The sequence below is a fragment of the Aquarana catesbeiana genome, linkage group LG02 (assembly GCF_042186555.1).
Source record: "Aquarana catesbeiana isolate 2022-GZ linkage group LG02, ASM4218655v1, whole genome shotgun sequence".
Lineage (NCBI taxonomy): Eukaryota > Metazoa > Chordata > Amphibia > Anura > Ranidae > Aquarana > Aquarana catesbeiana.
In genome coordinates, this window is record NC_133325.1 from 695,663,976 (window position 1) to 695,677,404 (window position 13,429).

Below are 13,429 nucleotides of genomic sequence, written 5' to 3' on the forward strand. Positions count from 1 at the left end.
TAATTTTTCTTCTTCACTGTTGAGGCTGCACTGATGGGCACTGATAAGCAGCACTGATGAGGAGGCACTGATGGGCACTGAAGAGGCTGAACTGATGGGTAATGATGGAGCTGTACTGGTGATCAGTGGCCTAAATATCAGTGTAAACAATGTACCCACTGAGACTTGTTGGTTATCATCTCTCCTTTCTTCACACAGAGACAGCGTGTGAGGAAGGGAATGCCGATAACTTGCAAGTCTGTTTACATGTGACCAGCTGTGATTGAACACAGTTGATTACATGGTAAAGGGTCGCTGTGATTGGCCCTTTACCACGATCTGTGATCAGCTGTGTCCCAGGGGGTGTGTGGGAGGCACGTACATGGGAGGACATCCATGGACGTCCTCCCAGAAATGGAGAGCTGCGCTGTAACCATCTTTCAGCTATAGCGCAGGCAGGAACCGGTTAACCAGTCTACCGCGGTGATATGACAATTCACATCTTCAGCCATGTACAGTAAACTGGATGATTAACAGCTATGCAGGCTTCATAGTACCAAAGATGGGATTATGTATCTAGAAAATGGTGGTTCCACTTTCACACATCCCAGCCTGTCCTTAGACATTTAACACCTGCCTTGACGCATACTATGGTGGGCTGGTGAAGGTGTCTATGTTACCTGTCTGAATATACAATAATTGCTGGGGTATGTACCCGACACTCATTAGTATTGAAGTTGCTTGGATAAGCTACGAAATGTCTTCCACATTACAGGATAAGCCCTGTTGACTGTGACTAATTACTACTCAATGATTCCTTTTCATGCTTTAGTACACACAATTTGACAATTAAAATATGCCAGGAAAACAGCGATTTGTTTAGAATATTCTTAACTTTGATCTCTGAGTTACACTTCCTATACTTTAATGTCCACAACTGGTACATCCAGGGTATTAATGGTAAAATAAATTATAGCAATAAAAGGAAAGGTTGCATACATATAAATACAAGGATTGCACTGCTTAAAAAAAGAATCAGTTGTAAATATGATACTTAGTCTAAAGTAATGGTAGAAAAGTGTACAGTGCATAATTTCAAGGTATACGTGAGGTATCTGACTGAAGAACTGTTTCTTTTCCTCTCCTAGCAACCAATTAGCTCACTCCTACGCTATGTTGTCATATGATCACTGCCAATTGACTGTATTCTCTAGCTGGAAACTAATATGTCAGCTCCCAATCCCTCAACTCTGACTTATATTTTAAATTGCACGTATATTATTATGTGCAGTACAAAGTATAGTACTGGCTTAACCATATAGTTTGAGATCTCTTGGTGGAACTTACACATCCCTGTCGAACTTTTACATCCCAATATGAAATTGTTTTTTTAAAAAAGAAAATTAAGCTGCTTAGATCTTATCCAAGATATTATATGTTTATTTGCAGCTCACATGTTAATAGCAATCATAATTAAGGCCACACGGAAGGTTTTGGAATGATTTCGATAAGTCATCTTCAGAGATGGTTGAGTGGCCATATACCAGGTACAAGTTCCATACCCAGGGTGCTCTGCATTCAAGATTATGTTGTAAAGTAATTTCTACAGATCAGACAGGAAGTCACTCCTTGGTTCATCCAGCCAGTCTTTGTTGGAAGGTTTAATAAACATTAGAAGACATTTGAAGAGTTTAACAGTAATGACTATAAGTAAAGAAAGACAAAGAGCCCATGTGAAAATATTTGGCTGTGCGCTTTGGACGAGTTTCCATCACCTGGTAGTATGCTGGAAGACTATCTGTTCAGGTCAATGTAACATCACCTACATTGCTGTGTTATGTTTGTTTTTCATACACTGCAAAAGAGAAAATGATGTAATTAGATGTGGAATGTGCAAAAAGATGTCAGCGCATGTGGGATTAATAATGTGGTTCATCCGCTCGTGGGGAAGACAATCTTCTCACTGATGAAGAGGCAGCTGATGGGTCCAGGGACGCCGGTGGTTCCCAGCACTTCCAGACACTCAGGACGGCTCACAGACAGCGGTGTATGTCACTTCCGGTTGGAGAGAGTGTGGGGAGAAGCGTGCGTTCGGAGCATGCGTGCTCCTTCATCCGGTTGCCTGATGAAGGAGCACGCGTGCTCCGAACGCGCACTTCTGTCTGTGAGCCGGCCTGAGTGTCCAGAAGCGCTGGGAACCACTGGTATCCCTGGACCCATCAGCTGCCTCTTCACCAGTGAGAAGATCGTCTTCTCCACGAGCAGATGAACCACATTATTAATCCCACATGCGCTGACATCTCATACATCTTGTGAGTTACCAATTGTCTTTTATGGAATAAAATGTCTTAATGCTGCACTTAGATGGCGCTGCTATCCTTCTGTCTTTGCCTTCCACAGAGTTACTTCTAGCTTGTCATGAGCTGGCAGCCATCCACAGTCAGCTTATCTAAGAACACTTCAACTGTCCTTGTGCCACAAATGTACCCCTCCACATGAACTCGATGTGAAAGAGAGTTCTAATTACCCACTCTCTCTTTATTCAGCAGATCGAGCGCACATGATCGAATGTACTTTCTCATGCTGGGGTAATGATCACTCTGTTAGCTAAATGTAAAATGTGCATGTAGCAGAATTATTGTATTCCACTTAATAACCAATTGGTTATATATTAAAACAATGGAAGAAAACTGTATAGCCTGGTATTATGCCCTATAAAAAAAATATATTACTATATTTTCACACTTTTGATTATCAGAGGTCACATCTGCTACTGTGTGCCATAAGCAAGGAAAGGTCATGAAAGAGAAGACTAAGAAAATTGCAGCATGTACAAACACTGTGTTAGATTACACTATCAGAGCCTAATGGAGAAACATTTATAGCATATATTTATCATAAACCAAACATCTCCTTTGGCAGCTTTTATTTACATGATATGTGTAATATGTGTAAAATGAAAAAAATACAATAAAAGTAAACCGCCAAAACTTGTTTTACTGCAGATCCCATTATGTTCCTGCTGAGTCAGACCTAAAGCTCTATAATCAGTAAAGCTCATGCTTCCTATTAATTGAAGAACGCCAGTTCTGGCTCATCAAGGGGCATGTCAGACCTCTGCAGAAAGACCACTGCTTCCACACAGAGAGCAAAGGTCTTTCTTAGCAGCATGCTGGCAGGGGACAAGCTATTCTACTGATGCTGTGGCTATGTTTCAAAGCAAACAAATTGTAAGACCATGTACACCTTTTGTTTTAAAGCACCTGGAATGCATTAAGTTGATCTCAACCTAAATTTAGTTGGGATTTAATCCTTTACTTAGTATTACCCTTTAAAATATCCCTTGTCATTTTATATTCTTCAAATGTGCCCTGCCCTTACTGTAAAATCACTGTCAGTATACTGCTGGGTGCTGCCATCTTGTCTTTTATATCAATGTTCTCTGCAGCCACTATCTATCAGCTGAAGTTCCACTGGGATCCACGTTCATGCATGGCATAATTTGACAGAATGCATATTCATGGCACCTGCCAACACAAATAATGCAATGCTTTGATGGGGGACATTGGGTAGAGGACTTGGGCAAAGGCAGCCAACACAAATAATGCAATGCTTTGCTGGGAGACATTGGGTAGAGGACTTGGGCAAAGGCAGCCTGGACATCCCGACACTTTCAGAAGTATTGATTTGAGTCACAATGAAACTGCATCAAGACAGCATCTTGGTGAAGGAAAGGAATGATTTGTAAGTACAGGTATGGCACTTTTCCCCGCTGCAATTGGTTGCAGAAAGTCAGAGGTTGTGACAGGATTTCTTTAAAGAGAAGCCCCACATGTGAAATTATGGTGCAATGTCCTATCTTTTCCATCCATAATATAATAATAATTCGTGTGTAAACTCTAATTACTTCTCATTACAGAAGTCTCATCAAAATAACACCCTCTGATTGCTGTATGTAAGTGGAATATTTCACCAGTAGATCTTGGCAGGACTGTGTTTAATCGCTCAGCTAACAAGATATTTAATAGCCAAAGGCAAAGCCTCCGTCCTTGCAGCTGTTCCTGGAATCTCTTTTTTTGAGACAACTGGGATCAAAGTGCATTAAAATAAATGACACAGTAATATTTGAAAGTATTTAGTACTACAATATTTTAGAAAGGTTGCTTGCTTTTATGTGCTTTATTTCCTGAACTATGATCTGTTGTTTAGTTGTGTATGATAGTAGAACAAAAACTGTTTTAGAACAAGAATATTTTTTTCTTGTGAAAAAAAAAAAAGAACAAGAATAATTCACTTGTGTATTTTGACAGAGCCAACTCTCTTGCCCAACTGAAATCCACTCAAGCATGCCTGTAGAATAAAAATATGGTAGTATGATTGTTATATCTGCCTTTTAATGAGGTAGCTGTAGGACCATTTTGATGTTCCCCAACGTAAACCAGAAGATCAGCTTGAGGGTCAGATTGTTATATCTGTCAGTCCAGTACCTTAAGTTGAGTTGATCAGTCCATCGTGAATTATGCCTCTTTACCCCTTCTCTCTACCTTACATCATTTTCCTTATTTCACTTTACTCTTTGGTTTTACCCACTGCCTCCCATTTTTTCTCTATTAAAGCAGTAGTAAACTGCAGCATAAAAACAATGTGGGCCTCTGGCAATTTAAATAATAATATGCTAGTATGTACCGCATACTAGCACATTATGACAGGCTTACCTGAACACGAAGCCCTCCAGCGGCCTGCTATTACCACTGTAGGCGCTTCTATCTTCACCCGGTCTTCCTTCTGGGTTCGCGGGCTTCACTCCCAAGCATGCACGCGAGAGCCACGGGCATGGCACAGAGTTGTGAATGGACAGCACAGTCCATTCAGAGCCCAGTGCGCATGCGCCAGTGAAGTCACCAGCCGCTTCCAAAGTCAATATCTCCTAAACGGTGCAAGTTTAGGAAATATTTACTGTACCTACAGGTAAGCCTTAATATAGGCTTACCTATAGATAAAAATCAACAAAGGGAGTTTACTCCCACTGTAACACTGCCTTTATAATTACCTTAAGTTTTATGCCACCCCTTTTCATTATAATCCAGCTCCCTATTCTTCCTTTTCTACAGCTAAAGAATGCATTAAGAATACAATTTAAAAAGTTATTTGTCAGGTTTATGTTTTTAGCCTATATTATATTTTTTTTCTTTGCTGGTAGGTACTGTAGGTGGAGCTCTAAGCTCAATTTTACATGCTTGCAATCCCAAGTCAATATGTCAGACCAGAGACTCATCCTTTAAATGTTTGAAAAATAAAGATTGTATATGTATAGTAACAAAACAAAAACAAAAAAAGATATGAAACATGAACTTAAAGAACATGTAAAGTAAAAAAGTATATATAATATTCACCTTGAGTCTTTAATTGTATTCCCATTTCCACTCCAACTTTTTATCATTTTGTTTTCCCATCCATAAACTGTAAAAATGTAAAATCTGACCCTGATCTATGGAAACTCATGGTCTATGGAGCAACAACAAATGCTAATGGTTTTTATTTTTTTTCCCCTTTTCACTTACTGTACTGGACAGTCCCTGCCCTCTGTCTTCCAGAACTCCCTCCTATCAATACTGCAGCTGATATCACTGTGATTAAGCACTGGACATATTACAGGAATTAAGGCAATGATACATATAATGTAATATCAGCTTTCTGTTCTTTGCACTTTATCACTTGTAAAATGTTCTTAAAAATTGCATTAAAAAAGAACAAAGTCTAAGTTATGTGTACTTTCTGTTATTAGAACTAGTAACATTAACATGTGAGAAATGTGACATGGACATTCAGCCTTTTAAAAAAAAATGTAAACATTAACTTTATTGGTTTAAATGTACAGAACATTCCAAGGTTTATAGCAGTCAGTGACTGCACATGACTCTCCTCTTGTGCATATGCTAGTAGTAATATGAGATGTTCCAGGTATATAAAAACCTTCCACTGTATATTAATATAATTTTGGTACGTATATGTGTGTATATACCGTATTTATCGGCGTATAACACTCACCCCAATTTAAGAGGGAAGTTTCAGGAAAAAAAACGTTTTTTTTTTTTTTTTTTTTATAAATAAACCACTTTGAAGCAAAATAATGGTCAGTGAGCATCAATGCAGCCTGATTAGTGCCCATCTGCAGCCTCAATGCAGCCTGATCTGTGCCTATCTGCAGCCTTGCTCCCCACTGCAGCCTGATCAGTACCCATCTGCAGCCTAATCAGTGCCCATCTGCAGCCTTGCTCCTCACTGCAGTCTAATCAGTGCCCATCTGCAGCCCAATCAGTGCCCATCTGCAGCCTTGCTCCTCAATGCAGTCTAATCAGTGCCCATCTGCAGCCTTGCTCCTCACTGCAGTCTAATCAGTGCCCATCTGCAGCCTTGCTCCTCACTGCAGTCTAATCAGTGCCCATCTGCAGCCCAATCTGTGCCCATCTGCAGCCTTGCTCCTCACTGCAGCCTGATCAGTGTCCATCTGCAGGCTTATCAGTGTCCATCTGCAGCCTTGCCAAAATAGACAGAGCCGAATCTCCTGTGTATATCGGCGTATAACACACACACGCCAATAAATACGATATTTACACAGTATCTCACAAAAGTGACTACACCCCTCACATTTTTGTAAATATTTTATTATATCATTTTATATAATGCTGTCATAAGTTTATTTCCCAAAGACAACCTCTGGATATGACATTCAACTTCTTTGGTCCAGTGAGTGGAACCTGTCCTGTTAAACCACTGTATGGTCTTGGCCATCGTGCTGCAGCTCATTTTCAGGGTCTTGGCAATCTTTTTATAGCCTAGGCCATCTTTATGTAAAGCAACAATTCTTTTTTTCAGATCCTCAGGGAGTTCTTTGCCATGAGGTGCCAGTGACCGGTATGAGAGAGTGAGAGCGATAACACCAACTTTCACACCTGCTACTCATTGACACCTGAGATTTTGTAAAACTAACAAGTCACATGACACCGGGAAAGGAAAATGGCTAGTTAGGCCCAATTTGGTGCAATTTCTTTAGTGTTGTCACATGAAAAGATATAATAAAATATTCCAAAAATGTGAGGGGTGTACTCACTTTTGATAGTGTGTGTGTGTGTGTATTATATATATAATTATGTAGCACTAACTCACGGTGGAGCTGCTGATTTTTAGCGGGCTTTTTTTCCTGTAATTTCACCAGTACCGGGTCTAGGGTCCCGTTGAGCTTATTATCAGACAATGTAGACACCAGTCACTTGAGTACTTTTCCAATGCTTTAATGGGAGATAACTGGAAGAAGTAGCAGGAAAGAGGTAGAAGAAAAGTTGCAGTGAAGTTCAAATATCTTTTCTTGGCGTAGCACTAAGGAATTGGAATCTTTGGGATGAATATATCCTCAGCTCAGGATTAAATCTTTGCCCGCCCGGATAGGTCTCGCTCACCAACCTAGCAGCCGGAACGCAGCACGAACAAAAAGTCTCTGCCACAGACTTGGATGAAACAAAACTACGATCCTCTGCCACAGGATGTAGTAGTTTTCGATGAACAGCAAACACAGTACCAGAACCTTTAAGCCGACCCAGCAGTACTTGTGTGGTAGAGTAGTTTAGGATGCGTCCTCCAATGCAGTCACCAGGCCCTTCTTTAGACCAGCCTTGCATGGTCCCTTCCAAGATGGGTCCTCCCCTGGATCTTCCCGATTGTCCGCCTTCTTCCCGCAGGACAGACAGCACAGGACCATCCCAGCAATAGCAGGCCCCAGACAGACTTCTGGGTCTACCCGCTCGGCTGCCGCAACGCAACCCTCCAGGCCAGAGGGCTGTGAGCTAGAACTCACTAACACATGCCTCTAGGCCAGGAGGGCCACGAGGTAAAGCTCTCAGAAATATGGCGTCTGCCCCATGAATACCCTCTCCCAGAATGCAACCCAGGGGACCACCTCTGCCGAGTTAACTCTGGGACAGAAGAGCAATCATATGTTTCAGCCTGTTGCTTTCCAACACCAACCCAGAGTGACAATGACACCCACAGGCCGAATGTGGAACTGCACACAACACAGCCAAACTGGAACAGAGGCTAATCTAACTGTAAATTAGATCTGAACTATGTACAGCACAGATAATCCACTAAATTTACCTAGAAGCGGTAGATTGGAAAATCTGCCAGCGCTACATACTCCCCCCACTACAATAGACGTTGTCCTCAACGTCTGGCAAAATATGACTCTCAAGCCTGAGAGTAGGTATTTGAACTTAAAACTTGGATGAGAAAGAAGAAAAGACAGTATAGAAAGGTTACAGTTTCAAACATCTGTACAATAACATATTCATATCAGCAAAAGAAATCACATTAGTCACGTTACAAAACCCCACTATCTACCTAGCTGAAAAGCCTAACAGCTTGATAGGAGATCCAGTTATTCCTGAAAGAAACAAAGTTAAACACACACAAAATATGTACAGTAGCATCACTAACAATTCAGGAGCAAAGCCTCATTCCACAAAAGAATGACACTCTCTTCCCACATATTTTCTTCTAATGAAAATGAACTGAAATAACTTTCCAGTAACGAAATCTTTGGTTATCACAGAATTCTTTGAATATACAAGTGCTGAGGTGAATAACATCACTTGACCACGGAGATCTCTAAATACTAACACTATCTGACTATACACCCCAAAGTTCTCTTTTCCTTTTTAGAAGAACAGAAGACAACAGTCTCTTCTTTTTTTTTTTTAATCACCAATAAAACCGGGGATCTGGCAATGTCAGTTTCCTCCCTTGTTTATCCACGATGGTGATAAAATAGACAATGTCATCTTTACCGGGTCTGCAAATGATCACCATGTCATCATAGATGTACCGACCATAGTTCCAATGCAGCAAACATCCATTGAAGCGTTCATCCATAGCAGCAGAATATCCAGCTTTCCGGAAAGGTTTTGGTACAGACAAATAGTCCCAAACAGCTTCATGGTACCACTGTTCCCGGTTGGCCTCAATTTCATGCATAATTTCCTGAGTAACGTAAGGAAATTCCAGACCATATTCTGTGGCAACTCGTTTGGTGAGCACTCTCTGTAAACGGGCAAGTCTAGGCAAAGTTCTATTTTTCCCCAAACCAGGAGGCACACAAGAATTCGGTGATTTACGCACCATATGTCCGACGGGTGTCGGCTCAAACTCAAGCAATCTAGCAACTTTAGACAATGTCTCTTTAGTAGTACTGTGCAGCTCCACACAAGGCGATGTCTTCCCAGAATCCAGGGCTGTCCATTCTGAGAAAGTTAGGGCAGAAGCAACATCTTCATCCTGGGCCCACAATAGTTCCTGTGACATTGTCTCAAACAAATCATCATCACCGGAGAGATTTGACATAGAATCTATCTCCAAGTCTCTCAACTCTTCCGCTGGCAAATATTTACAAAGAGTCCCAGATATGTTCCCCTTTGATCTCTCACCCGTTCCTGACGTGGACTTCTCCGAATCCATATATTTCTCCGGTTCGGGTAGTCTCTGGGATAGGCCTCGACCACGGCCGCGGGAAGCTTTCACCTATCCCACCTTCCTTTGAACAAGTGCAACGGGGATAGGTGTGATAGAAATAAAGGTGATGTCCGCTGATGAACCAATAATAGCGACATCTCCCTCTGAAACACTCTCGGTAGCAGACGAGGTCACGGCCTGTTGCCCTCCAACAGCAATGGCAGCGATTTCCACTGTGGCGATACCTGTAGCCCAATCCACACGATAAGCACGGGGCAACATTGTAGGTTGGTCCACTGTGAACAAATATTCTCTGCACTGCAAACATCGGACAAATGGACGGAGATGTATGGCCAGTCCTTCACACTTTTGGCAAAGCACGCCCAGCCCTTCGATATCTCCAACTGTGTATAGTACGAACCGCCCCTGCAGCTTCAAACGAATGCCGGTATGTGTCAGCAGGGTTACGGTCAGCATAGCACCCGCAGCGGTACTCGTAGGGAACATCTTGGACCCCATAATTGACGGTACCAATGGAAAAGAAGACATGGCTGAACTCTTAACATGATCACGAGGCCTCTCTTCTCCTTTGGCGCCAAACACTCACACAACCTCGTCCTACGCGGCAACAAGTAGATTAGGCTCCTCCTACTTGTTCCTCTGATCACGTAGCTCCCGGGCTTTTACTTCTCACCCACAGCCTACGCAGTCAGAAATAAAGTCCTGCAATTTAACCCCTTCTTTTCCTGGAAAAAGTGACAAAGTCCAGAAACCTCTTGTTAAAATAAACTCCCGGTGAAATACTTCTCAGGGCTGCTCAGGGTAACAGCAAACAATCCTGGACGACGCCCCCACATGTAGCACTAACTCACGGTGGAGCTGCTGATTTTTAGCGGGCTGTTACCGTCACCTTTTTTCCTGTAATTTCACCAGTACCGGGTCTAGGGTCCCGTTGAGCTTATTATCAGACAATGTAGACACCAGTCACATGAGTACTTTTCCAATGCTTTAATGGGAGATAACTGAAAGAAGTAGCAGGAAAGAGGTAGAAGAAGAGTTGCAGGGAAGTTCAAATACCTTTTCTTGGCGTAGCACTAAGGAATTGGAATCTTTGGGATGAATATATCCTTAGCTCAGGATTAAATATTTCCCCGCCCAGATAGGTCTCGCTCACCAACCTAGCAGCCGGAAGGCAGCACGAACAAAAAGTCTCTGCCACAGACTTGGATGAAACAAGTGCCACAGGATGTAGTAGTTTTCAATGAACAGCAAACACAGTACCAGAACCTTTAAGCCGACCTGGCAGTACTTGTGTGGTAGAGTAGTTTAGGATGCGTCCTCCAATTGAGTCAACAGGCCCTTCTTAAGACCAGCCTTGCATGGTCCCTTCCAAGATGGGTCCTCCCCTGGATCTTCCCGATTGTCCGCCTTCTTCCCGCAGGACAGACAGCACAGGACCATCCCAGCAATAGCAGGCCCCAGACAGACTTCTGGGTCTACCCGCTCGGAGGGCCGCGAGCTAGAACTCACTAACACATGCCTCTAGGCCAGGAGGGCCACAAGGTAAAGCTCTTAGAAACATGGCGTCTGCCCCATAAATACCCTCTTCCAGAAAGCAACCCGGAGGACCACCTCTGCCGAGTTATCTCCGGGACAGAAGAGCACTCATATGTTTCAGCCTGTTGCTTTCCAACACCGACCCAGAGTGACAACGACACCCACAGGCAGAATGTGGAACTGCACACAACACAGCCAAACTGGAACAGAGGCTAATCTAACTGTAAATTAGATCTGAACTATGTACAGCACAGATAATCCACTAAATTTACCTAGAAGCGGTAGATTGGAAAATCTACCAGCGCTACATATATATGGTCGTGGCCCTATGACCGAGAGAGATGTGGATCACATAAACACGCAACAAGACTTACAAAATAAATAGACGTGAAGTGTGCCTTGGTGGTCTGGTCGGTATGCCAAGAAAAGGGGGCATACCCAAGGTGAGTAATGGATAGTTTATGAAGAAGGATGTGCTGGGAAGTGCCCTGAAAGGCCCTGAGGGGAAGGGCGAGAGGGTATCACTTACTGGAACCGACAAAGAACATGGGCGAGTGGGCTGCTTAAATACCCTCTGGGCTCTTCCCATAAATTCAGGCCACCATACTGGCCTTTTTATTTATGATCGTGGCCCTATGATCAAGAGAGATGTGGATCACATAAACACGCGGCAAGACTTACAACATAAATAGACCTGAAGTGTGCCTTGGCTGTCTGGTTGGTATGCCAAGAAAAGTGAGCAGAAGACTCAGGGGAATAACTCTTAATTGATTCTTGTGGTTATAGAGCCAGCTTGGTGAAGGCTTGTGCAATGTATGTGGCAAAACAAACGGACTTCCATTGGCCTAGTTTCTTGGTTACGTGGTCTGGTACTCCATGTTGGGAGGCAGCTTCTGTATGCCCCGTAGGAGGGACTTGAATGCACGGGCCGAGAATACTGATGGTTTACTGGGGTCCTGTAAGGACAGGAAATGCTGGACGCCGGCTAGGTATAGCCTGATAGTATTGTGAGAAAAGAGCCAGCTGCATATGGCAATACCATATGAAGGTTAGGACGTGTCTAACGTCGCCTATCGCTGCTCCGAGGCAAGACGCCAAAAACTTGTGGTAAGTGTTCCAAGCAGTGCGATAGGCCTTCAGTGTGTTGCGTGCCAAGGAGTGGTTAATGAGCTGGGTTGCGTTGGCGAGATGCGACTTCAGTCCATCTCCAGCAACGACCAGGGTGGGACAGGAGTAGTTGTTGGGTCGGCTCCAGGCTCCTGCTGGAAAAACAAAGTAAGGTTGAAATGGGACAGTGCATCAGCTGCGATTTTGCATTTGCCTGGAATATGTCTACAGAAGATATTAAACTGGTGATGGAGTGACAGCTGCGCAAGCCTGCGCAGGAAGGACATGATGGGGAGTAACTTGGATTTACCTTTATTGATGATGTCGGCCGTGGCCTGATTGTCCGTGGTGAAGTGCACCGTCTGTCTTGTCCAAGTGTGGCCCCAGACCTGGGCAGCTGCCACGATGGGATACAGCTAGAAGAGTGATGAAGACTGGATGAAAGAAAAGTTTTAAGAGAATTTCTGGGGGCCAAGGTTTGGCGAACTAGTGGCGGCCGAACATGGCCAGGAAGCCTGTGGAGGCTATGGCATCGGTGACCAAAACCGAAAGACAGAAAAAGACGAGTGGCCCGCAGGCCAACTGGGTGCCGTTGCATATTTCTGTGGCCGATTGTGTGCCACTGAGGTGTTTGCAAGTTAGTTTGTATGCGGGTTTGTACATAAGTGCGTGCCGCAAAGTGTTTTACACTACTGGAGACGATATTGCGTGGTTGCAAGGGTGTCAGTGAGTGTCAGGTTGCTGGGACGATATTGCGTGGTTGCAGGAGTCTCGATGAGTATGAAGGTTTGTTTTTTGAGACAACATTGCATGGTTGCAAGGGTCTCAAGTCTGGTTTGCTGAGACGATATTGCGTAGTCGCAAGGGTCTGAGTCTGATTTGCTGAGACGATATTGCATTGTTGCAAGGGTCTCGATGAGTATGAGGTTTGTTTTGAGACGATATTGCGTGGTTGCAAGGGTCTCAGTCAGGTCGCTGAGACGATATTGCAAGGTTGTAAGGGTCTCAGTCAGGTTGCTGAGACGATATTGCGTGGTTGCAAGGGTCTCGATGAGTATGAGGTTGTTTTGAGACAATATTGCGTGGTTGCAAGGGTCTCAGTCAGGTTGCTGAGATGGTATTGCGTGGTTGCAAGGGTCTCAAGGAGTATGAGGTTTTGTTTTGTTTTGTTTATGATGATATTGCGTGGTTGCAAGGGTCTCGACGAGAGAGGGGTTGCTAAGACAATATTGCATTTTGCAAGGGTCTCAAATGAGTGTCAGGCTGCTGAGACGATTTTGTATGG

General features: G+C 43.5%; 1 protein-coding gene across 2 annotated transcripts in view; it reads right to left on the minus strand.

Annotated features, from left to right (window-relative positions):
* Positions 1-1,408: 1,408 nt before the first annotated feature.
* TMIGD1 (transmembrane and immunoglobulin domain containing 1) overlaps positions 1,409-13,429 on the minus strand; it is a 118,089-nt gene continuing 106,068 nt past the window's right edge. For both annotated transcript variants that reach the window (XM_073616854.1, XM_073616855.1), the window contains exon 6: positions 1,409-1,834. In XM_073616854.1, coding sequence (XP_073472955.1) covers positions 1,802-1,834 — 33 coding nt within the window. In that variant the 3' untranslated portion in view covers positions 1,409-1,801. The remainder of the gene's footprint in view (positions 1,835-13,429) is intronic.